The 25,122-nt window shown below is 39.5% G+C and overlaps 1 protein-coding gene across 13 annotated transcripts in view; it reads left to right on the forward strand.

The window, feature by feature from the left end:
* The window catches only part of celf2 (cugbp, Elav-like family member 2), a 138,322-nt gene that overhangs the window by 101,965 nt on the left and 11,235 nt on the right, over positions 1-25,122 (forward strand). For 2 of the 13 annotated variants that reach the window (XM_055231968.1, XM_055231969.1), the window contains 7 exons: positions 2,703-2,751; positions 6,075-6,209; positions 10,233-10,312; positions 17,026-17,187; positions 17,835-17,898; positions 22,278-22,412; positions 24,580-24,696. In XM_055231968.1, coding sequence (XP_055087943.1) covers positions 2,703-2,751; positions 6,075-6,209; positions 10,233-10,312; positions 17,026-17,187; positions 17,835-17,898; positions 22,278-22,412; positions 24,580-24,696 — 742 coding nt within the window. Of the gene's footprint in view, positions 1-2,702; positions 2,752-6,074; positions 6,210-10,232; positions 10,313-17,025; positions 17,188-17,834; positions 17,899-22,277; positions 22,413-24,579; positions 24,709-25,122 lie in introns of all 13 variants that reach the window. The other 11 variants (XM_055231966.1, XM_055231967.1, XM_033990143.2 and 8 more) reach the window with 7 other exon arrangements.

A 25,122-nucleotide genomic window follows, 5' to 3' on the forward strand; every position in this document is an offset into this window, starting at 1 on the left:
GGTCCTGCAATTCTTTGTATACCATATTTATGTGTCCTCTTCCTATACTGATATTATACTTTTGAATATTTTTCATACATTTTTGGATTATTACTTTGCTGCTCTTGAGGATTTTGGCATACAACTTAAGTAGTATTGCTTTTGGTAGCATAACAGTACATGGTTCAGCCGTATACACACTAAAACATATTTATGTACGTCAGCCATAAAGACTTGTGTGAGAATATAACAACTTAATGGACAAAAAAAGAGATTCTAATAACATTTATTTATGACGCCATCAGGGAATATGCTGCATAAACTCAATATGTTCATAAAACAGATGTCACTGTGAAATAAAGACTGAAGAGAAACGTGACCCAATTCTCCACCACAGACGAGTAATAATAAATACATAACAACACTGATAAAACGTAATTTTACCAAAAATACTGCATGTACTTCAAGAGGAGGGGGGCACAGACAGGTCAGGGGATTGTAAGATAGCGCAGTTTTGGAGCCCTGTGGCCTAAGAAAACCTTGATTTTTTTCCTTCAGTAATTGTCACCCATGTGTATTTAGTTGCTGTGTTCAGATACATGTGTGGGGGTAAATGCCAACACAGCATCCTCCTGCTGCTCACATGGGTCTGCACGCTGACGTTTTTTCCTCTCTGTGCTTTTTACGAGGCTGAGCGCGGCGAGGACATAGTAGTTTTGTCGGGGTCCTGCTGAGTGCATAATGAATGGCAGAATGTAGCTGTGGGCCTGCCAGGCAAAAAGAAACGCCACAGTGGAATTGTGGGATAGCAAAAGGAGAGTCTTGCTTTGTGGGTCTCTGCGGGGGTTTACTCAGATCAAACATGTCGACAGAGCCGGAGCCCGTGGGGTGGAGGGGCAGACAGACCTGAGGTGAGACGCCTCTAAAGTAGACTGGGGTTTTGTACCTGTTCGAAGGGGCTGCTGAGATGTGTGTGTGTGAGGGGGGAGATGCTTACGCTTTACTCACCAGCTTTGGCAGCATTTTTCCAGAATGAGTGGCGGCGATGCTCTGAATGCTGTCAGGGCTTTTGTTTAGGTTTTATTTTGCTTTTGCTTTTGGAGGACAGCCTTTGAAATGGATTAACGAGAAATGACTTGATGGGACTTCCAGGTTTGCTTTGACATGACTTTGTTTTTTGATGTGGCTGTAGCCTCACACACACCTCCGTGTCCCAGCATCTGTCCTTGTGTTGATGACACTAACAAGAGACAAGCCCACAGGCTGCCTATCCTTGTCTACCCTTGATTACTCCTCATATTATTTTCTGGGTTTCATTTTTTTTTTTTTTTTTTTGTTCACAATCAATTTTGTGCATAAATAATCCCTGATAACAATACCTTTCTGTATGTTTTATTCTATGGTGATTATATTTAAACATAAAGAAAGTGACATATGATAATTAAAGACCATTTAAACCATAAAGCATGCTGATTTTGTCCAGTGTAATCAGAGCTTTAAAAGGTCTTAAGAGCAGGTGTGGGCGCAGAGCTGATCCAGTAGTCAATGTTATGCTATTTGTGATATAATACTGACTGTATAGAGCACTAGACTACAGTTTACAGAAGAAAACAATAGGTTATTAACTACTGTTAGGATGTGCTTTTAAAATGAAACTTGACAGAATTAGAAATTAAGCATCTTATTAAAAAGTACTACACAAATGAGTCAGAAAAAAAACTTATTTCAGCCGAAAAGTTCAATAAACAAAAATGAGAACCTACTCTCCACCATATACTGCCCCCCTCAGGCCGCTCAGGGAAGTGCACCTCAGACAGAGCGTGTGTGTCTGTCTGGGACCAGTCTCAGGGAGTCTGGATGATAAGAACCAGTGCAAGAGGTAGAGGGTTGGGATAAAGGTGTGATAGAATTGGGAGATCAAAGCCTTCTGTGACAGCGCGACTGAGCCCAGGGGCATTATAGGTAAGATGGGGCACATCCACACTCACACGGACACATGCTGCCGCCTGCTATTTGACTCGAAGTGTGATTGATACTGGGTTAGATTTGGAGAATCACTGTCATTCAATGCGCAGATCAAAAAGCCACATAATCTCTCATAAAGGAAAGAGAGAGCAAGAGAATTAATGGGGACAGAGGAAAAGTTTGAGACACAGAAAGGTGACGTGCACTTCCTAGTTATCAAGTCTAATTTTTAAAAGCGATCATCGAAATCACGGGAATAAATAGGACACGTTTGCAATTATTGCTGCAACAATTAATTGGGATAGTTGTAACCAGCCACTTACTAAAATAATCATAATTGTATTTTTCATTAGTCGGTATCTGAACTGCACAAACTCTTTTAAAACAAAGACAGTGGCATTATTATGTTTAGATTATTATCAATAATACACTTTCTTGAATATTTTTTAACCATATATCCCTTATCTTGGCTAGAAATGTATTAAAAAAACACAACTAATCGAACAAATAAACAGTGAGTTATCAACTAAAATATGTATTTGTTTATAAGAATTTAATTTACTTTTTACTCCAGTATTTCCACCTCAATAAAGTGTCTGTTAAGTCTTACCTCCTTCATATTACTCTCTCCGCATCGCGAGGTCTATTGCAACCAGTGTGACTTTGAATACATTTCGTAGTTCATTGTGGGCAGTATTTGAGTTATCCATCTTGTTTTTGCATCTGTTCATTTTCTCCTCTCTCTTCCTATCTTTCAGATGCACCACCCTATTCAAATGAAACCTGCAGACAGTGAGAAGTCGAATGGTAAGTGCCTTCCAAAGACATCTCCATAGTATTTCTGAATTGGCTTAGTAATAGATGGCTACAGTATCTCCGCATGTATGTTTGATCGCTGCACGAGTGGCAGAGGCATCTAGGGACCAGGCCATGGAATTGAATGTGAGCCTAAAAAAGCATGACTCGATGGGGGAAATGCTGAGATATATTTTTTATGTATTATGAATTATTAAGGTGCTTGAGAAGGGGGTCAGAGCCAGTTGAATCGTTTGCCCTGATAGTGAACCCTGCCTGCATTCCCAGTGGCAGCTCATTTAGTATAAACAGGCTGTATGTACACATGCGAATCATGATTTAATGTATATGGGTTTACACACAAATACATATATTGTGGTCTCCAAATAGTGTCCCCAGGTTACCCATACAGTGAAAAGTGAAAATGTTGCACATGTAAAAAGAAAAATAGTAAATTAACCAAAATTTCATCCCAGCAGCTTCATTGAAGTAGTAGCTGCTTTCCTCACTGAACAGATCAAAATATTAATCACAATACATAAGACTACGCTCTGTTGAAATTCTTTTTTTTAAATAATTCATTTTGCAAGGTTTACACAGTAATACTTGGTTTTCCTTGAAGCAATTTGCCTTAAAAAGCCATGCACCAAAATGTGTTTTAAAAAGTTAAAAGGTAAAATACAACATTTTGGAGATGGCTGTAATGCAAGATTATCTTGGAGAAAATGTGCATGCATAGTTTATGTTTCCTTAGTTGCAGATTTTTTTTTTGTTCTTATTTAGCACTTTTAAGTACTATATCCCTAGCCTGGGTAGACATGGTTATAGTTTGAAAAGATCTTTTTCATCTTTTCTCAAATGTGTTTGAAGACTTCAAGCCAAATGCTGTTACAGTGTCCACTGTAAAAGTATAGTCATATTCACCCAGCCATGGGAGTCGGCTTTATAAAACCAATCTTTGGCCCAGTAAAATGCTGTGAAATACGGGTTTATAAGACCTTACTGCGGAGGTAACGATGCCAGAACTTAATAAAGCAGCTTCTGCCTGCCACCAGAATTGTGAAATATAGTGAAGACCATACGTAACATATCTATCCACTTAATGGTAATGACCTTTAATATACTCCACATTAGAGCAGCTGTAACAATGAGGGATGGTTGCTCATAGCTTTATTAGTTTAGTCTGTAGAGCATATCAAAGGCAGTGACACGACCTGGAAGATGTACAGTTTAACTCCAAATAACTATATTGGCAAATGTCTTTTTCTTTTTAGTTGTCTTCTAATGTGCTAAAACTCAGCATGAAGCCAATTTCGCTCCATTTTTCCCAGAATGCAAAGCTGACTCCAGATCATCCCACAGCCAGTTTCATGAGTCTTATCACCCACACGCCTGCCTGCGCCGCTCTTCCTAAAAACACAAACACAGTCAATTGTAACCATATCTGCTCTTTCTCTCCCTTCCTATCGACGCTAAGTAAATTAATTACACTGCTGTTAGACTTGTGGTAATCTTCCTCTGGAGTGATGTGCACACTCACACATACACGCTATGTACAAAGGAGTTAGAGCCCCTTTCCAAAGTACACTTATCTTGGCAGTGTATCCCAATGGTTGTGTGTGTGTGTTTTAAATACACAAACAGTTCAAACGGCAAAATAAACAAGTGTGCTATTGATTTCCCAGAGTGCAACAGACCGCTTATCTCTTTCGCCTCGCGGTGAGAACTGTCAGTTTCCTCATTAAACTTGAATTGGATTAGCATTACATTGAATGCAGTGGGAACTTATAAACGCACTATTATTGTCTGAGGTAAGGATTTCTCCGGTAGTACCTTAGAAACATACAGCACACACACATCTCAAATAGAGGTTGGCGATATTGGCAAAAATGTATATCCCAATATTTTTTTGCATTATTTCAATAATGATATTCAGACAATATTTCATCAGGTATGTGCTAAAATTTGAATGTCTTTGTTGAGGTTCAAGTTTAGCTCAAAATGTGAATTCAGTAGCAAAATTATTCAGTTAATTTTCAGGTCACAATATAATTTTTTAAAACATAAAATCAAAAAGACTATTTTAGTTTCAATTCTATACTCCAAAAATCTACACTCCAAAAAAGTAAACTTAGATGTAAAGTGACAGCTTGCTCCATATTTATTTCACTCTAGCATTCAGAAAGTTAGATTTCATAAAGCTAGTACACGCTAAAGGAATGGAAATGAAATAAAATGAAAGATTTCACATGTTGTTTATAATCCCATAATAAATTGTGATGTTTATTCTCACAATAATCATAGCATTCAAATCTGATATTGCAACATCTCTAGAATGGACCATAAATATAACCATAAAAAGTCTAAACTATCACTACACGCTTATGTCTCAGTTTTACTATTAGACAAATAAGACAATACACTTAGTACACAATAATACGCAATACACAAAAAAAAATTACAATATAGATATTTTTTGATACGTCTCCCACCTCTCTTCTCGACATTAACTGGAGCGCTTTCCTGGAGATTGCACTGGCGGCCGGCTGGATTTTGTCAGAAGAACACACAAACAGGGAGGACAGACGTGTGAGAGAGGACAAGCTGCACAGTCTCCCTGCACTGTGGCGTTGAAGTGATAATGAGACATTGATCACAGCTCACAGATGGCATGATGAAATACATGAGCTCTGTCTGTCTCATTCACTCCGCACCACTTGGGTTATTCTTTCACTTCTCTCTCATTTACGATTGTGTTTTTCACCCATCATCATCCATTTTCATAGGTGAAGGCTTTTACTTTTCTTTTTGTTCATGTCTAAAACGTGTTCTTCTGGTAATTGTATTTTATGGCCTTCACACTAAATACGTAACGCTGTTTAGCCTTGGACTCGAGTTATTTGTAAAGACTATAATTTGAAGCGTTTGAATCTTTTTCAGACATATTTCTCCACTAAGACCTGTGAGGAAATAAGTTGAGGCATTCAAAATTCTATCAAAATATCAAAATCTGTCACTGCATCAACTATACAGTCTGTATTTGTGATTCTTACGTATATCACCATCTACACACTTTTCACTGTGTATATGGGTTGGTTATTGTGCTGCTTAACCCTCAAACTATTTTTAAGGCCATCGAACAACATGTATAGCACTTGAACATTTATATAATGTTATGGTTAAGGTACACAGTATTAAAGGGAAATCTGTCCTTTACATTTGTGCTATCCTTCAGTATGATGAGGTTATTTATATATACCTTCAACATAATAAAAGTTCTACCGAAAAATGGCTGTGTTTTAAAATCCTGCTTGTTCTTGTTCTTGTTCTTGCAGCCGTGGAAGACAGGAAGTTGTTTATTGGAATGGTGTCAAAGAAGTGCAATGAGAACGACATTCGGGTCATGTTCTCCGCGTTCGGACAGATCGAGGAATGCCGGATCCTCCGAGGCCCAGACGGTCTGAGCAGAGGTGTGTGTCACCCCATTATCTACTATCTGCACTTAAGCTCCTCATGTAGAATATTATCACTCTGCTTCCAGTATCTGCTGCACTGCTGATTCATTACCACATGCCCCTTATACATGCGTGGGCATATGTTTTACTTATTAGAGTTTAAACGAAAATACAATACAAATACATTTATATTAATTTCAAAATCGCATTTATTTGTAGGGAAATTTTTTGCTAGCATGCCGGCTTGTACGACAAGTCAAAGCTTCTTAAAGAGTCATTTTAACATGGAGATGAATCAGTGGTGCCCCTGGAGGCTGCTCTATGAACATTCTCCTTTAGCTGTCTCTATATCCCTCTCTTTTTGTTGTTTTTTCCTCCCTTCTCTTACTCTTGTCTTTCATCAGCCTTTCCTTCTTGTGCCATTATAACTCCCATTTGCATCTTCTCTGCAGTTCAAGTTTAGCTTCATGGTGGAGTTAGGACATTTTTTATTTTTTTTTACATTTCCATATTTGTAAAATGTTAATTTGTTTGAATTCAAGTTTAAAAAGAACAAGGCATTATGTTTGTGTCCTTGAAGTGATTGCCAATCTCACATTATAAAGCAAAACTGGGCCTATAATGAATCTGATAAATAGTAAGATAGAGTGTGCATTCTTACTCATTATCACTTCTAAGGGAGGCTTTGCTGCTGTAAATAAAAGCGAGGGTGGCCATTTTAAGAAATCAAAGAGTTTCCAGTGAATTTATAAATACAAAATAAACTATTGGTGTTAGTTTAAAATTCTAGCTGGACAGAACAGAGACACCTTAATATACCCATCTCTTTCTATACCACCATCCCACCCAATTTATTTTCTTCCATTGCTCCTGCTGCTGCCCCGCCCCTGCCCCTCCCCCTTGTGGTTTCCATGTGTAGAGGAGCTGGAGGGAAGGCTTCTGAACCCAAACTTCTGGCCCATTCTTCTCCTGCTCCTCTGGCTGTCGCATGGGCTGTCATTGTGGATCTGTCACGTTGCTTCTTCTATGGCTGTCACATGTTATAGATGTTTATTTGTCTTGATCTAGTCTTCTTCTAGTCTCTCTCCCTTTCTCTCTCCAAGGTAGAAGAAAGGCTTGTGCCACACGGCTGCAAACTCAAACTCCCATGCTCCTTTGCTGCTTTTAAAACTGTGCCGCCCTATATCTCCTCACACTGGCATGTCCTAGAATCCACCCTCACGTCAATTTGTCCTCTTTTTCCGAGACATCCTCCCCTTCTCCCTTCTCCCAGCCCATTCTGACTTTCCTCTTTTGTCCTCATGAATATTTCAGATGTAGTGGCCAAATCTTAGCTTGTGGAGAACCACCGAGAAATAGGGAAATTTCATGTTTAGACTTGGCGAGTAAACAAACAACGCGCAATAAGTAGGTCTTTTAGGATTTCTATAAGTCCCACAGGCTCGGAGTCCCACCTAGATGTACTGCAGAGCGCTTTTAATTCATAGTATCAATCAGAAGCGTGCTCTACCATCCAGCTATTAATAAAATATGGATCGCACCACAAGTGGATGGCTGGGCCTTGGGAGCTACCCCAGTTTCATTAAAGGACTGTTTGGTTCTCCGCTGACGACAGAATGCGGCCCGTGAGGTATTTTTAGCACTCAAACCTTCCCATCTCGCTTGAAAAATAAGGCAATCAACAAGCTAGTTTTAACTTAGCACAGAGTAACTAATAGTCCATTGTATTTATTTATTTACTTATTTATTTACTCTGCAACTAGTGCAGTTTAGTAGTGCAATTGGTGCACGCTTTATAAATAGGTTCTGGCTGGAAGGGTAACCCAAATGGAGGCAGATTTCATAGATGATCTAGTTCTGTGGGGAGGAGGACAACCTTGTGAAGCAGAGTCAGTTAAATGACAGATAGTCGCGAAGCTAAAAAAGGCAGTGCTTTCAATCAGTTGAAAGAGTGACCTATTTCAGGGAAAGACTATAAAAGGAGCAAGCATCCCATCCCAAATGTTTAGGACTAGGTCAACGTCACTGATCTAGATGGAGGAACTGAACAACTCACAGGTTTCAGCCACACACACACCAAAAATATGTGCTCAGCCGATTTCATACCCCAGTATTTATTCAGTACCAAGATAATAGCGTGCGTATCACTGCACTATTTACAACATTTAATTAAACATGTAAACCGTAAGAATAACACTAATAAAGGCATGTACTTTGGCGTATCTCTTTCTGCATGCTTGCCTTTCATATTGCCAGGCAGACTCTAACCTCAGATTGCCTTTCTGAAGCTAGCGTTTTGCCAGCCAAACCTGAACACGCTGCATGTGTCTGTGAGCATTTGTCTAATCGGTTCAGGCCTGGCTGCTCTAACGTAGCTTGGTGAGTTTGTTAGCATATTATTAGCCCAGGGGGTTGTTGAAGCACTCCTCGCATTATCTCTTCTAATCACTCCCTCAACAGCCGTGCAATCTTACATCACGCCCAAACAACAACCCATAACACACCATAAAAACTACCTCCGCCATCTTGATTGGTTCAAATCATTGTCAAAGGAGGGCAACCAATCCGACTAGTGCGTGTCTATTCTTCTTCCGTCCGACTTAATTTTATTTTTTATCTGATTTCCATTTTCCCTAACCCCCGTAGATATTTGTCTCCACCCAGCCCCCCTTCTGCTGCCATTTTTTCTCAAGCAGAAAAAAGAGGGCACCCAATCAGTCGCACAATACCAGCCCAAAACCAATTCAAATTGCTCTCATGCAAATTGCTAACAGATTTACAATGTTGCATTATTGAAAATTTGAATTCAGGTGTAACTAATTCTGCCAGTGTGATGGAGCAAAGGGACAATCTTTTGAGGAAGGCATAATCCCAATGTCCCGGCAGCTAAAATTGATTGTGTTATACTTAGGCATGGGACAATATTGAAATTTTGTGCAACGAGTATCATGGCTGAGATTAATATTTATGAATAATATCACACTATAACTATATATACTATAGTTATATATACTATAACTATATATATGTATGTATGTATGTATAAAACAATTACAATTTTAATATCATGTCATAAGTGAAAACAATAACAATCTAGAGGACATCATGCATAAGTAAACTAGCTTTTTTCTGCGCAATCTGGTGATATAATGGCGATTACTTTTGTCAGTGAATAGGATAATTATACAAATTGTACCAGGAACAATTATTACCCTATCCTTATTATTGATACTTTGCAGCTGATGTCATCAACATTCCCTGGAGGTGTGATGCTAACTAAAGGCACTACTCTGTCAGAAGCTCTATTAGAGTTTAATCTGAGCTTTATTTGAACTCAGTCTGACCACACAGAGTTGACTTAGTTGGAACTACATCAGGTGAGATGATTTATGCTGTTAAACAAGACACACATAAAATTGCAGTCACAAACAAGCTACCATTAGCCAACAGTTTTTCAGTTAGTCACTCTCACTGTTTTTATTTGTCGCCTAAATGGAGCTATGAATGTGCGTATTGATCGCAGGCTCCCAAAAATGTGTTGTTTAAATCCTTTTTGTATTTTTTCTTGAGTTTTTAGACTCTTGAAACGTTTGACAGCGTTTGCTAATGTGTCCATTGTGGCACCATGGTAACTGCTGAACATTCCACCATAGAGATACATGTAGAACACCTCCGATGAGATCCCACTGCAAAGTATCAATTGCAATAAAAATATTATTGTTTATTGTCCCATCCCTAGTTATACTGTATGTCTTGTGATGATTGTTAATGGGTGGGCAAGGTTCAACTTCCTGAAATGGGACTGTGGTTGTCATGACACTGTGTTGTATCTACAGCAACTGACGATACTGTTGTCCTGTATCAATCTGTTTGGGGTTGTTTTGTTGTACTTGTTATTTTAGTTTTATTTATAACAAAGATGTGTCCAACCCTTTTGTCTTGTTTTTGTTCTTTCTCGTCTCCCCCTCCTCCTCCCCCCACCCCTCTGCCTTCCCCCCTCTCCTCTCCACTGTCCCTCCATACCCGTCCCTATTACAGGATGTGCGTTTGTCACGTTTTCAACACGAGCTATGGCACAGAATGCAATCAAAGCCATGCACCAGTCCCAGACTATGGAGGTACAGTATACTTGTCCTTCAAATCTCGTGTTTGTCATCTCTCCTTTTATTCCATGTGTTTACTTTCTGCCAAGAAACATCCTTGCACAACTTCAAAACAATGCACTTCATTATTTAAAAAAACTTGCGTCAATACATTGCCACAATCATCATAATAATAATAAAAAATCTGCTGCAACAACTGTAACCTCAAAGACTTCCAACTAAGTGAGAGAAATAATAAGCTGACCTTGCCTTACTTTCTCTGTGTCAAGTGGCACCAGGTCAACACACAGCCTTCAAGTGTGTATCTTATTTTTTCTTTCGTTTTTTTCATTAACTATTTTCAGTAACTAGCTGGTAATATTAATCTGGTCAGGTTTTTGTAAAAGAAATCTTATTAATGGGTACTTGAGTGGTTCATCTGATTCAACTAAATTGATTCTCATCTTGAAAACTTTGTAGCAACATTTCTGTTAGCAGAGTTGACAGAATAAGTAAAAAATGACTTGAGAAAAGAACAGATTATGTTGCTTTGTTGAATGTCCCCCACACTTTTTTCTATGCTTATATTGGACCATCATTTCTTACGAGATAAAGTTTGTCAAACTTTCCTAAAACTGTGACAGGAGAGGAGTACCTTTGACACTAGAGGCTGGAGTGGGCAGGTGGTGTTACAGACCTCATCAGAGCTACAGCGACCCTGGCACTGCGGTAATGGGGAAGCAGCTCAGGCTTCTTTGTGCACGGCACGTTTTGGGGCACTCTTGTCAATATTGGTGGGCTCTTGACAGGCCGAGGTGACAGGCCTGTGATTGGGAAAGAGAATTACACGCTGTACAACAAATGCCAGTCTGAAGACTTGTGTGAGAGAGACAAAAACATGGTAATAGCAGGCTGTGTTAAGGGAAGAAGACAAGTGGTGTTCACCTTGTAGCCCTCTCATTAGAGATGATCATGATAATCAGGGACACTATTGATGCGCTCTGGCATGTGGAGAACAGAAGCCCCTCCCACTACGTGCTGTGGATGTGCGTATGTATGTTTGTGTGTGTCTAGGCTTATTCCTATGTCTATAATATTCTAGTTACATCATTCTGGTTTTTATATCAGAACGATCTAAGAACAAATGGACTAATCACTGTTTTATTATTATTATTATTATTATTATTATTATTATTATTATTATTATTATTATTATTATTATTATCATTATTATTATCATTATTAGTATCATTATTATTATTATTTTATTTATTTTTTTGTTTTCATACTAGCCTACTTCAAAAGAATATATTTGAATTATTTTATTGCTTTATTGGACAAGTACTGAGTAAATTAACTTGTTGACATGCTAACTGTGAAATGTACAGTGGATTGGGGAAACTTCTGACACAATGCCAAAACAAACAATCGGGTCTAATTAAAACAGAAATAGACATATGATTGAGAATTACAAAGTATTAAGCCAATAATTTCATAAAACATAAGCATTTTTAAAGCCATACACACAAAAACTAAGTTAAACCTCAACCACTCAGAGCAAATCAGATCATTGCTCACATAGAGATTCTCTGTTTATATCCCCTCTGCTAATACCAGGGAATAGTAGATTACTTTGACCAGGCAGTAGGAGAAGAAGCATCAGCGTGTCTCCCGTGACTACAGGAAGTGACACTTTCCCCTGACAGAGTTAGTATTATGCTAGAATTATCCTCGCTCTGAGCACTGTTCTGCCACAATGGGCTTGGTAAACACTAGCAGTGCTCCTCGCTTTTATCCTGCATTTAGGGAAAAAAAAGACTTAAACCATAACACAGCAATATTGCACCGGACAATGGCAAGATACCTTCATTTCCATTTGAAAACAAGCTGTTTCTAGCCCCGGGCAGACCTAAATTGCCGCATCCGTTTGTTAATGTTCCTCAGTTTTGCAATTTAAAAGTAATTACTTCAGGTCCGAAAGAGGGAATGAGGTCTGGTAAATAGAGTTTGGTTATTGTCTTGGCTCTATTGCACCCCACTGTCTCAGATAAAACAAGATTGCGGTTGTGCTTATGTAGTGTGTGTTGGATGGCAGCACGTCCACAGCGCATGTCAGGAGGGAGAAAAGGAGGCAGACCCCATGCTCTATTCACTGATGGCCCTGTCACTGTCATATCCATTCTCATTACGCTGTGACATTCAGGTACACACGCCACACGCCGGACGCAAAAACACACATGCTCCCCTGAATGTCACACCATAATGAAAGTGGATATCAGCACGACAGGTAATTCACGGTGAAGCCTCTAAAGACACAACAGCCCAAAGCGAGTGGGTTGGTTTGCTTGTGTTGTGTTGGGCTTTATTTGTGCTGATATGTGCTGAGTATTATTCACTGTGTCTAAAGACTCATTTAGCGCCCCTTGCTCTACACCTGACGCTAAAGCACATTAGCAAGGCACCACGAGCGCACCATGACCCCAAGTGTGCCACTGGTGCAGAAGAATAAGTGGAGCGTGAGATGGTTTGCTACCAAACAAAGTCATGTCAGCTGGAGATTAATCATAAAGTTTACAAAAAGGGAGAATCTATGATGTAAATGTAAACATGTTTTCTAATACAACTATCCAGGGGCAAGCTTGGTGCATGTATTTGTGTTTGTAAGAGAAATACGTTGTTTGTATTATTCATTTTAGCTAACAGTTTTTTGTTTTTTTTACCTGTGCATAGTAGACTTAGTGATGGAGGTTAGTGGTAACACATGTAATAGAGTGTGTTGGAAGAGTAACTGTTTGTTAATGCAAATGATGTGTATCTTACATGCATCAGATTTGACAATAAAGGTTATGTGGGAAATAGTAGCAGTAGTCTTTTACTGTGTAACATGGTCAGTCTGAAGTATTTTATTTAATTATTTACGTATTTCTGTTATACATTATTTTGATGAATATTCGTACTTCTAAGGATTTAATGTACACAGTATATTTGCTTGAGTATTACTCTGAGTTTGTCAACCTCCTCTGAATAGTAAGTGCTTATGAGTGTGCAGAACCGAATGAAAAGTCAGTGTTGGGGAAGTAAATCAAATCCTTTGTGTAACTGTCTGTTCCCAATTGATTTGGCATACAGATCTGTAATAAAAACATTTCATGCATTTAACTACTGTGCCATTCAGCCTCCAATTAGTGCTGGGAGATGACACACATTGACATTTAAAGCTATGCAAGCGCTAAGCAAGTGAGATAACAGGGTCACAGAGCAGAAAGTCTCCTGAAAGCTACGGGAGATTGATTTTCAAGGTATAAGTTTGTGTGTGCGCTTGCATTTGTGTGTGTGAGGCTTTTTAGTGAAGGAACTGATGTGTAATGTTCCCTTCACGGTTGTCTCTGAGAGTTGTGTTTCAGCCCTGCATTTGTGCATTTTCACTCAGTCAACTCTTGGTTGAGTGAGTCAGAAGAACCAAAAGTTTTCAACATCTTTTTGATGGTGATTCATGCTGAGGTGCACTTTCGGTCAGCGCACACATTCCCCATGCCATAATTACCAGTACTGTAATTATTAAAGGTGCTAATTACAATGCTATAGCATTTAGAAAGAACAGGTCACCTGTCCACTGCCGTGTCTGTCAGTCAGTGTAAGGGTCATGGTAGGACATCACTGACCTATCCACTGGATCTTATTTTAAAGAAGGCATATTATGCTTTTGTCTGCTGTATAAGTATAATCTATGACATCCATGAATCATGACTGTATATTTTTGACATTTTAAACTTCAATATTGATCTACATGGCCTAAGAAAAGAATAAAAATGCTTGAGCCAAAATGGCTATGCAATGCTGCTGAATCCTACGCCTATCACCATGTAAGAAAAGAAAATCTGAGTATAAAGTAAGTACTGAGCAGTGGGCATGTATGCGGGGGCAGGGAGGGGGGCGGTGAAAATTGAAATTTTTGGACTAATGACATCTTGAATGCAAGAGAATAAAGATTACGCAAACATGCATGAATCACTGTAAATACAACTTACAGAGAGTAAATGGAAAAGGGGAAACTAATTATAACATGGTTAAATGCTCTTAAAAGTCAATTTTACATAATACTGTATGTCTCCTTTTAATCTATTCTCTAATCTATTCATCTCCACCATGAAAGGACCTGTCTAGCATTTACAAATGGATGTATAGATTTGGCAGTGAACAGTGAACGTTGCATTAATGACAAGCTGAGGCATAGCAGAGAAGGAGTGGGCAGGGACGTGTCTTCGTACCAGGTACAGGTGAAGCGACTGTGAGATTACCCACTATACATTAAATACATACAGAAGTAAGCCTGTCATAAAAATAAATTCCCACAGAAAAAAAAAAAGATAAACAAAAATATTAAAACTACTTTATGGCAATATCATTTTTGTGATTGGCCCCACACACAATGTACTATCTGCATTAAAGTGTCCTGTGATCACCATTCACCCAACGGATGCCTAATACAGTTTGTTTGCTAGAAAGCTGCTTTTATGAAACCATCTGAAATGTGCATGGAAAGGACTGTATGAAAATAAATCTGTAACACATCCCTGCCAAATCATTACACTGGCCTATCTTGTCTCTAAAGAGGGACAAATTCAAAACAAATCAGATGCTTTTCTAATTTACTTTTACACAACATGAGGTGTAATTTCACCCACTGGCAGGGTTTTTCAGAGCTCCCAGCAGCGGCAAATACCTCTAAACATTAGCAAGCCTGTCAAATTATTTTAACGGGACAAAATAGACCTCAGTGTGGTGGAACATGAGATAATTGCCCACAGCGAACTGGCTGTAGTTAATTTGACTAAATCTCATTGCACTTCCATCTTTGTAAAATTAGTAATGACTTAAATGTGGCCTGCGCAGAAAGACTTAAATCATTAATCTTTTCAGTAAATGTATCATTGAGTGGATACTGGTTAATAGATCAATTAGTATCATTATTTATGTAGAAATTATAATAGATAAAGATTGATCCAACTCAACATTATCATGGCGCGTTGGTGTGTTGTTGTTTGTGATTTATTCTGACACATGATTAAATACACACCATTCCATGGTGTGACCATTGGCCCTGAAAGAGGTTTTATGTTTCAAGCCTTTTTCCCAGAGAGACCCAGCCACAGAGGCCCCTCTCCTACCGCCACTGTCCAGGGGAAGGCCTCTCATTCTGGGGCACGCTTCCTCCGACTCGGTGCATGTCAGCAGGAGCAATGAGATATTTAGCAGAGAAGGATTGGAAGCTGGTGTCTCAGGGGGAATCGAGTGCAGACGCAAGGTCCTGGACTGACACTTTGCCTCCAAATGCAATTCTTCCATGGTCTCCTCTGCTTTATCTGTCAGCAGTCCGAAGAAAGAGAGGGACGGACAGTGACTGCGGGAGGAGTAAATATGGTAGAGTCTGCGTCAGAGAGTCATCTCGACCCATCCACACATACTGCACACAGTTCACTGTGGCACTTGGGATGATCAGGACTGTTATGTTTTTCATCCACAGTTTTTATGCCAAATAAATAACTAATAATAATTAATATAAAATATAAATTGTATTTTCTTGAGGCTTAACACTTAAATAACTAGTGCGTCTGTGACAAACCCGAGAAAACTTTTGCACTTGACATTTTGAATGTCTAATGGTGATTCTAGGAAATCATAATTGTTCCTTGAGTTAAAAGCAAATGAATCAACAGTGTTCCTCAAACTGACTTGAAAACAGATGAAAGCGGCCGTCAGGTTTGAGCTCTGACATGGCGCATGCAGGAAAGTGCACTAAATGGCTCTGATTGAATTCACTTAATTCAAAATGACTGGTAGTTCTGACAGCAGAGCTCAGGTGCCCTATGCTCCTCATAGATGATGTCTTTCTCCTATTCAACTCTAACTACAATACATGTGTGGTTTGGTACGGTAGAGTTATCCAATCCCATTCTGCTGTTGCCTGGTGTGCTTCAAACTAAATGTTTCAATCAAAAGCTTTTATTCCATGGTGGCAGATCGCCTTTGTTTCAGACGGATTTGCCTCTGGTTAGGCTTTGATTATGGAGTGTGAGCAATGGTGTGGTGTGACAGTCTGAGAAGCTGCCACACAGACACTGTTTCAGGCCCTATTGTTCTTCATGTCGTCTTTCATGTTACAGTTGTTGTGCTGGATGTCCAATATGCCTGCAGCAAACCTACCATACTCATAAATGCACTTACAAGCACATACTCTAGTCACCGAGGTCAGGCTTGAAATAGCCACAATTATTCACACTTCTTGTGATAGTCTGTATCTCTACATCTTGCTCTCTCGACCTTTCCTTCGGTCATCCCAAACACTCTCTTCCTTTACCACACTCAGCTGAGACACACAGAAAGTATCTGTTCTGATGAGATGATGAAATAGTTGGTGAACTCAGGAAATCTGTTTCAGTTGAAACCATTCTGGACTCAGAGATAACTAAGCCCTTGTGGGGTAGAGAAGAAAGCCCTTCGGCTTTAGACTGGTGCTTCCTGTGAGAGTCCCAGTGTCACTGCTGCATGTGTGCGGGGCAAGGTGCTTTTAATTTAAAATACTATTTTCTCATCCAGATCTCCCCCAAGTAATGTTTGCAAGTTCCTCAAAGGCAGCATGTCTTCTACACTTTTATAGATCTCATTCTTAACTGTATTTTGCTAAGCTGTAAATCAAATGTTCCATTGTACTCCTACTTTCATTAACATTGTGTTGTGGCCCCTCACAGGGCTGCTCATCTCCCATAGTGGTGAAGTTTGCAGACACACAGAAGGACAAGGAGCAGCGGCGTCTGCAGCAGCAGCTGGCACAGCAGATGCAGCAGCTCAACAGTGCCACCACCTGGGGCAGTCTGACGGGCCTGGGGGGCCTCACTCCACAGTACCTGGCTGTAAGAGGAGTACACCCACCAACAAGCACCACATCAGCTCAGCTTACAACAGTACAACCCCACACCAAGGACTCAGAATGTGTTAAAATGATTGTAGCTTCAAATATATTTCATCTATTCCAGCAGCTTACTGCTGAAGGTTTTGAGTCAAATTTGTATAAAAAACATCCAAAGTGCAACTGCTGCTGTCACTCTAATGGTAATGCACTGTGATTTGTCAGACCTTTTAATCACCTCTCCCATTTATTCTCTAACTAAAGAAATAAGGGCTATTCTTGGGAGTAAAATGATCCATGCAGTAATGACAAGATGTTAATTTGCGGTTAATTTTAGTCTTTGAAGAGCCCATATTTGACAGCGTCAGTATTTCACTTTTGTTGTGGAATCTAATTAGTGGGCTAGATTAGAGCTTTCATGCTCAACTTGTCTTGGAGAATCATGACAGAATACAAACAGTGCTCGCTTAGAGGAGAGATCAGGCTGTATTAGCAGCTCATTTACTCATAGAGCGCTGATGCAAAAAGCGCATTGCTAAATTGCTCATTACAATGTTAGCTTCTATGCGTAGCCTTGTACAAACATGCATTCAGTGCTGAGTATCCACCTATGTCATCCTGCCCCTCTCTCTCTCTCTGCTTGGTGCACAGTTGCTTCAGCAGGCCACGTCTTCTGGAAACCTGGGAGCCTTCAGTGGGATCCAGCAGATGGCCGGTGAGTCCAAATCACTAATAAACTCTTCTTCTCCCTCCTCCTCCACAGGCACAGAGTCTTTGTGTTCTTCTTTTTTTCTTCAGACTTCTAAAAGCGGACCAAAGAGCATAACAGATGAACTTGCGTGCTGGAGTAAAGAGAGATCTTTGCCCTGCAGATTTATTAAGTGTTGCTAAGATTTGTCTTGATCTTTTAATGAGACCAGACACCAGTTGTGCCCTGGGCGTGCAACAGTAGCTAGCACCAGGCTTTTGTCAGGGATGGATGAGGCCCACAAAGAAAAAAGACCGGAGAAAATGGCTTCAGTTGTGTCTTTACAGAATCACTCTCACTGCAGGCTGGCACCCCCTACTGCCCTATTTATGTAAAGGTTTTGGGATGCTTTTATTTATTCATTTGTTTATTTTAACAATTTACAATTTAATTTTGGGTACTATAAAAAGAGATAACAACTGTGTAATTCTGAACAGTTCAAGTTGAGAACAAGAATATAAGGGTTGAAGGATGTGTCAGTGTCAGAAATAACATCGTTTTAAATCCATTAATCTATTAATTCAAGCCTTGAGCAAACTAAGCACACTCATTTTAAATGTTCAGCAAGATTTGTTCAACAACAATTTTAATTTAATAAGTAGCTTTTTAGGATTGCACTTTGAAAGATGGATGCCATTATTTCTTATATATAGCCTTGAAAATGTGAAGATTCTAATACCAAAAAAGTGCCAAAGTCATTCACGTTAATTGAATGACAACAAAAGGTGTGAAAAGTCTGGCTTTGGCTTCAAGTTGAAGATGTTTACCCCTCGGATTTAGGAGGTTCTTCATAAAATGGACTATGCATGAAATGTAGGTAGCCATTTGCAAAAGATTGATCGTTCAAAATGGTCCCACTTGTGATATTTTTAGACGTATAAGTTGAACATGAAAGTTGTGATGCTAAATCTTTTTGGCAGATTGTCAGTTGTCAGGTTTGTGTTTTATAAGATAGTAAAAGCACAGATAAGTCAAGCTGTGGACATTTAAATATGACTACACTTTTGATGTATTGGGAATCATATGTTGAACAAGTAACAAGCCATGATGTACTTTTTATTGTTTCTTGTTAAAACCGTTGCTAGTCAGTTTGATTTTCTCTATAACTCTGGTTCAGTTTTATGAGTGTGTGCCTTTGTTGCCACATTCACTGTTTATTTTAAGCTCTTTTTCGCAGTCACTCCTACACCTCCCTGTAATGTCGCACCCTTCCTTTATCTCATCTTTTCCTTGATGTCTCTTGCTGTTTTTCTCACTCTGTTCTCTCCTATGCTCCACAAGCTCCTAATTGTTCAGGCAGCCGATGCTAGAAAAACTGCCTGGCAACAAAAGCAAATCTTATTGGGAGTTTTTGGTCATACGAGGTATTTTTTTTTTCTCTCTCTCTCTCTCTCTTGAGAATTTGTGCCCAGTCTTAGCTCCAAAGTACACATTTCTCCCTTTGCAGTGGCGTGAATAAATGAGCTGTGATTTGGACGCGGGGGCGAGTAGCACTGTCTGAAGCTGGAGATCTGTTGGTCCTCCATCTGTGAACGGAGAGAGAGGGAAAGAGGGAGATGGGAAGCTAGCATGAGCGCGCATTAGTGATTGGCAGAAGATGGGAGACAGCTGAATGACATCTGGTCCCAGTCTTTAACACCACGAGCTGTAGCGCTGAGAGCCTTCAATTACACCAATGAGCATTCAATTAGATGCAGCCAACCCAGATCTGCCATACTGTCCACAGTCACACACACACATCTATTCCAACACATATGTACACTCATGCACTCCCAGACCATCTGATGTTCCCATTGTCTCAAACCGGGGGCCTTCTTCTCTTCCAGTTCCATCCAGTTATTTTTATCTTCTCTTCGTCTTTCGAACTGCCTCAGAAATTGTACTAAGACAGATAGCCTTTGACAATGAAATGAATGATTGGACTAGAGTGCTTTAAGGAAAAAAGAGAGAAAGAAAGAAAGCTGCTAGACACGTCTTCGGAGAACAGAGGAAGTGGGACAGACGAACAGAAGATTGATATTCTTTTAATGGTCATTCCGGGAGACATGTCAAATGTAATAATAATGAAGGAGAATTAGGAAGCACTGGCCTAAATATGTGCAGAGGATGAGCACAGACTAAGAGCCATAATAATGTACATAAATCCATACATACGCTTTACATGGTAACAATCGTACTGCGCTTCATAATAGTTGTAATTAGAATTTTTTGGTGAGGTTTTTTTATTCTAAAGAATTTTGTGCAGAAAACAAATGAGTCATGAGTTTAGATCCCAAATGTGTGCAAATAATCAATAGGGGTGACACAATAAAGGACAATATATTGAGTCCACAAGATGACACGAGATTTAGACATAAATGGACACATATAGCAAACATAAGATCCATAGCAATTATTAATGTAATGCTTATTGCAGTCTTCAGCTGTAGTTCCAAATTGGTGGCAAATGAAACAAAGAAAAATATCACAAGATCATTCTCCAGAGGGTGATAATCTTGTGGTAGATCTTATGTCATGAGCTCTTGTCCCCTAAAACATAAGGAGGACAAGCAAAAGTTGGAGAATGTGGACCTTTGTCAGTGCACTTGTCCAGTGCACTTGTACAGCTTCACCTTGGTAAAGAAATAGTGCCTAGAACTGGACTCACAGACCTTATGGGTAAACGTCAATTCCTTGAGCAATTTTTAAAGGGCAACAGTAACAGCACTTTAATACTTTTGCTATGTTCTTTCAGTTGGTAAAAGTATCATATTTGGTCGGTCATCAGTAACAGTGATCGTACAAAACGTACAAAATAGTCTTGATGTACTGCATACACTTTCTGTAAACATGTCAGATTGGAGGTTTATTAAAGCAGATGGCTGATTTTCTGTTAACTTTTTTCACATCACTAAATGTTTGTACAGTGCATTACAGAAAAAACACACAAAATTTTTCAGTGATTTAAGATATGAATTAAAAAAGCAGGATTTGAAATCGAGATGGCTCCACACAGTGCATTACTCTCTATGGCCCTTAGTGGTCCTACCTGGTCCTTAACCAGTTTCTATCCAAACTCATCATCAGTGGAGAACTGCTTTAACAATGTGTTTAAAGAACCATGAAGAAGCCTTCTCATCTCCCTGAAACACTGAGTGAGCCAGCGTACCAAACCTCTTCTCATCCTACTGTTTTTTGCTTTTTTAAAGCTTTCCCCAAATGACTTTATTGTGACAGTAAGAATGACAGGCCCAGCTGTTATGCGTGTGGAAAAATAAAATGTATCTTGACTTCAGATGTAACACATAAAATTGGGAGAAAATCACTTTGAATAACAGATTGGTTTTGGCTTTGGTGCACTTCACAGATGAGTAAAGACAATTCACACACAGCGTTCATTGCTGTGGACACTTTTTTAAAACCATCACAGATGCACTATCTTCACAATTTAAGACAATCGTTAAGCTCAAAGCGAGATTTCTTTCTCTTTTTTTTTCCTTTTTGTGGAAGAGCTTGTCAATGAATAGATATTTTGGCTAGTTTAGTAGTAAGTGTAGCACTGCATTTGAAGGATTGTACAATAGGTGCGTTTGGTCCAGTGCAGAGATGGATACAGTTGTTGTCCAGTTGTTGTTTTTGTTTTTTTAATTTTGATTTATTCATTTATTGATTTATTTATTTGAGAAATATTGTTGATTTTGTCTTTGTGTGTGTGACTGTGTATGTGTGTTTCCATGGCACTGTATATACATCCAAACTGTATATACGAGCATACACCCCACAGGTTTGGCCCATGTTTTCTAACAAGTCCCTGAGTCAGAACAAGCTGCTCAGAGCTTGTAGACCCACTGCTGTTGATCTGCTGTTAGAACTCGAGCTTACAAGACACATAATTTAAACACATTTAGTCATTTATTAATCTGGAGTACAATCATACAATGTTACTGACGTAGTGAACCAGGGGGAAATTATTTAGACGACTTTGAGGAACTACAAAAAATTGACTCACTGATTAAATACTTTGATTTTGACACCTAGAGGTCAGTTGTTTTTTGATTTGTATATAACATAATATATACTAAGTCATAAAAGACAGACATCCCTCATTGCTACTCTTTAGCATCTGTTTTGACTGGGTTAGGTGCATTGGGACTTATTAGTGAAAGCAGCCCCTGTATCGTTTGGCTGCACATGGTTTAGTTATCACTGTAGCTGTTTGAAATAGGAAGGTTCACAGTCATTTACAGTGGCACACACTGGTTTGGTTTGCAGACGGTTCAGTTGTCTCCTGTCATCTCGTTTGGCCAGTCCACAGTCCTCAGCCTGGCTTCGCAGGATTGACACACCTCTCTGGCTCCTTTCTCCAGGTATGAGTGCGCTGCAGTTGCAGAATCTGGCCACTTTAGCGGCGGCAGCAGCAGCAGCTCAAAACTCAGCCAGCCCTTCCACCGCAAACCCCCTGTCCTCCAGCGCGGCGTCCCTGGGAGCGTTGGCCAGCCCAGGTAACGCAGCCGCAGCTTCTTGGGGCGGGGCTTGACGCCAGGGCGAGGCCTGCCTCACCTTCGCTCTTCTACATTTTCATCCCTGTGTTAACAGATCTCGCACATCCTTGTTGCTGTCACCACAAACCATGTTCATAGTCACATCCATTGTTGAAATCTTTATACCGAAATGGCACGGTTTGTGTAACTGTCCACTTTGTCACCTCAGTGGACCAATCATCTGACCGTGTGCAATTGTCTTGGCGTCGTCCGTCACTTCCTTATCCGTGAGCCGGTCATGTGGTGGTCACATATCGTCGTGTGCTTACATGTGTGTGTCTGTGTGTGCGCTCGAATCTGCATGTGATTGTGAAGTGCTCTCTGTCTGGCCCAGTGCTGTATTCTTTACAGTCAATATTGTTTACACCGCCTCAGCTATACTTCCTCTATATGAATAACTTTTCTAAGGCATAATATAGCATCTCAGCCACATATAGAAGTAGCAGTTATAACAGGAAAAAAACATGTACAAAAGATCATGATTTCAAAGATATTTATACCTTATTGTACTTTTACACAACAACAACTGCTCAGTAACTTGTACCCTATTGTTAGGTTTATCAAGTAATCCTTCAAATAATACACAATTCACACTTACTATACTATGCCTTGGGAACTCCATTGTGGACATTAGGGTGGCAATGCTTACTTGGTAAACAGGATGTGATTGTGTTGTGCTTGAGAATAGTGGTAAACCCTTCAAATATGAAAACTGGAATTATTTCATAAATATTTTTTCTCATCCTTTACTGGCTTCTTCTTTTTTACTTTGTATTTCTGTATGTTGTTTCACATGAGAGTACAGTGTCAGAACTATTTCCAGTTACGGACACTTTTTTATCTCACTTTGATTAGTCTTAACCATAGATCAGCCTTTCCTTGTTTTGTCTTAAGCGTATTTATTTGTCAATTTTATTTTTTATTTTTTTTCTTGGTCATGTTCTCCTTTCTCCACACATTACTTTGATTCCAGCATCTTCTTCTGGCTGAATGTTTTTGAGTAGAAACTTGGGTTGCATGTGTTAATGAAACGGCGAACACTGCAGCAGTTTGATATAAACAGTCACATTTGCATGAAGACAGGCAGCTATCTTCATTTTCTTTTCCTTTTTTCTACCATTTGTCAAAATGCTCTACTTTCACACCGTTTCTTCATACATCTGGCAGCATTCCTGCTTTGCTGGCAACGCTTTGATGAGATAAAGGGTAAATGACTAGATGTAGTGTTCTGTTTTGGTGACTTTTTTGCACTATACTCTTCATCATTCCTCTGTGTTGCTGTACACAGTCTGTTTGTATTTTGGCTGTGAGTTGTGTTGCAGCTGTGACAGGTAAAAACAGAACAGGTTTTGGACCCAGTCTGCATTTCTTTGGCTTGTACTGTTTCATGTGATTACATGCTCGCCTTCAGTGGAGCAACCCAATGTGTCTAATGATTGTTGCTGGTATGAGAAAAGTCCTGTTTGGAATTTCTGTGTTATCGAGATACTACTTTTGATATTTATGTTCAGTGTTCAATTAGATCATCAATGCAGCTTTATGTTAAACCTTAAATAGGCTGTTTTGCTAGATGCTTGGACATTTTTTTCTTAGCTACCATGCTAGTCAAATCTGTTGTAGCAAGAATGAATGTGTGCAAGGACTCTGCTGTGATAAAGGCCAAGGCTGCACATACTGTAAAGAAACACCTCATTCAGGTTTGCTCCTCCTGCCATCCTGGATTTCAAAATAGTTTTTCATTTTGAAGGTTGTAGTCTGTATACATCCACCCTACGGTTGCCTAAACAGTGAAGCTAACGCAGCCATAGAGCATAGTGTAGCAAGTATACTTGCTTCATTTTCAAATTAGGATTTATTTCTAATCAAAGGTAAAAATATATTTGTTTTACAATCGGTGGAGATGCCATCACTCAAAATAATAAAAAAACATAACATGACATGTATGCATTATGTAGGTGTCCTGTGCATAAAAGTTTCTGTGGTGAGTGAGATAGGAATAGTGTAACTGAACATTACTTATTTAGATAAGCATTCAACATCTGCATTTTTATTTTCCTTTGAGCTTAAATACAGTATAACATTTTGCTCTCTGTCCCCTGTCCTATCCTCCCCTCGTCCTGACCTCCAGCAGCAGGTACCACAGCCAGCTCCAACGCCGGCGCCATGAACTCTCTGACCTCTCTGGGCACCCTGCAGGGCCTGGCAGGAGCCACTGTGGGCCTCAACAACATTAATGCACTAGCAGGTAGTGTCAATAGTGAGTATTCACCATCTCCATCCCATCCACACCCACCACACATCACCTTAAACGTTCATGTCAGAGCCTAGTGCCACTCTTAGACTGGCAGCATAAAGATAAAGTGCTGTGTGATTTTGTAAATGCTGCTTTTTAATTAGGGTATTTATAGTATGGACTCAGACATCTAAAGCAAATTCAAGGGTTTAGGTTGATGTGTAACAGAACGACATATTTTGACAAAGACAAATACACTTAACTTTGAAAAAAGTTCATTCTATTTAAAAGCCAAAGGGCAGAACAGAATGCAGTGTTTTTAAATCCCTCAGTTTGCTTGCCTCTGATTGGTCCTCTCTCTCTCTCTGACATTTCTGTCATTGGCTCATCAGGGCATGGTCCTCTCATCCATCTCCATTGCCTCTCCACCAGCTTCCT

The sequence above is a fragment of the Periophthalmus magnuspinnatus genome, chromosome 23 (genome assembly GCF_009829125.3).
Source record: "Periophthalmus magnuspinnatus isolate fPerMag1 chromosome 23, fPerMag1.2.pri, whole genome shotgun sequence".
Taxonomy (NCBI): domain Eukaryota; kingdom Metazoa; phylum Chordata; class Actinopteri; order Gobiiformes; family Gobiidae; genus Periophthalmus; species Periophthalmus magnuspinnatus.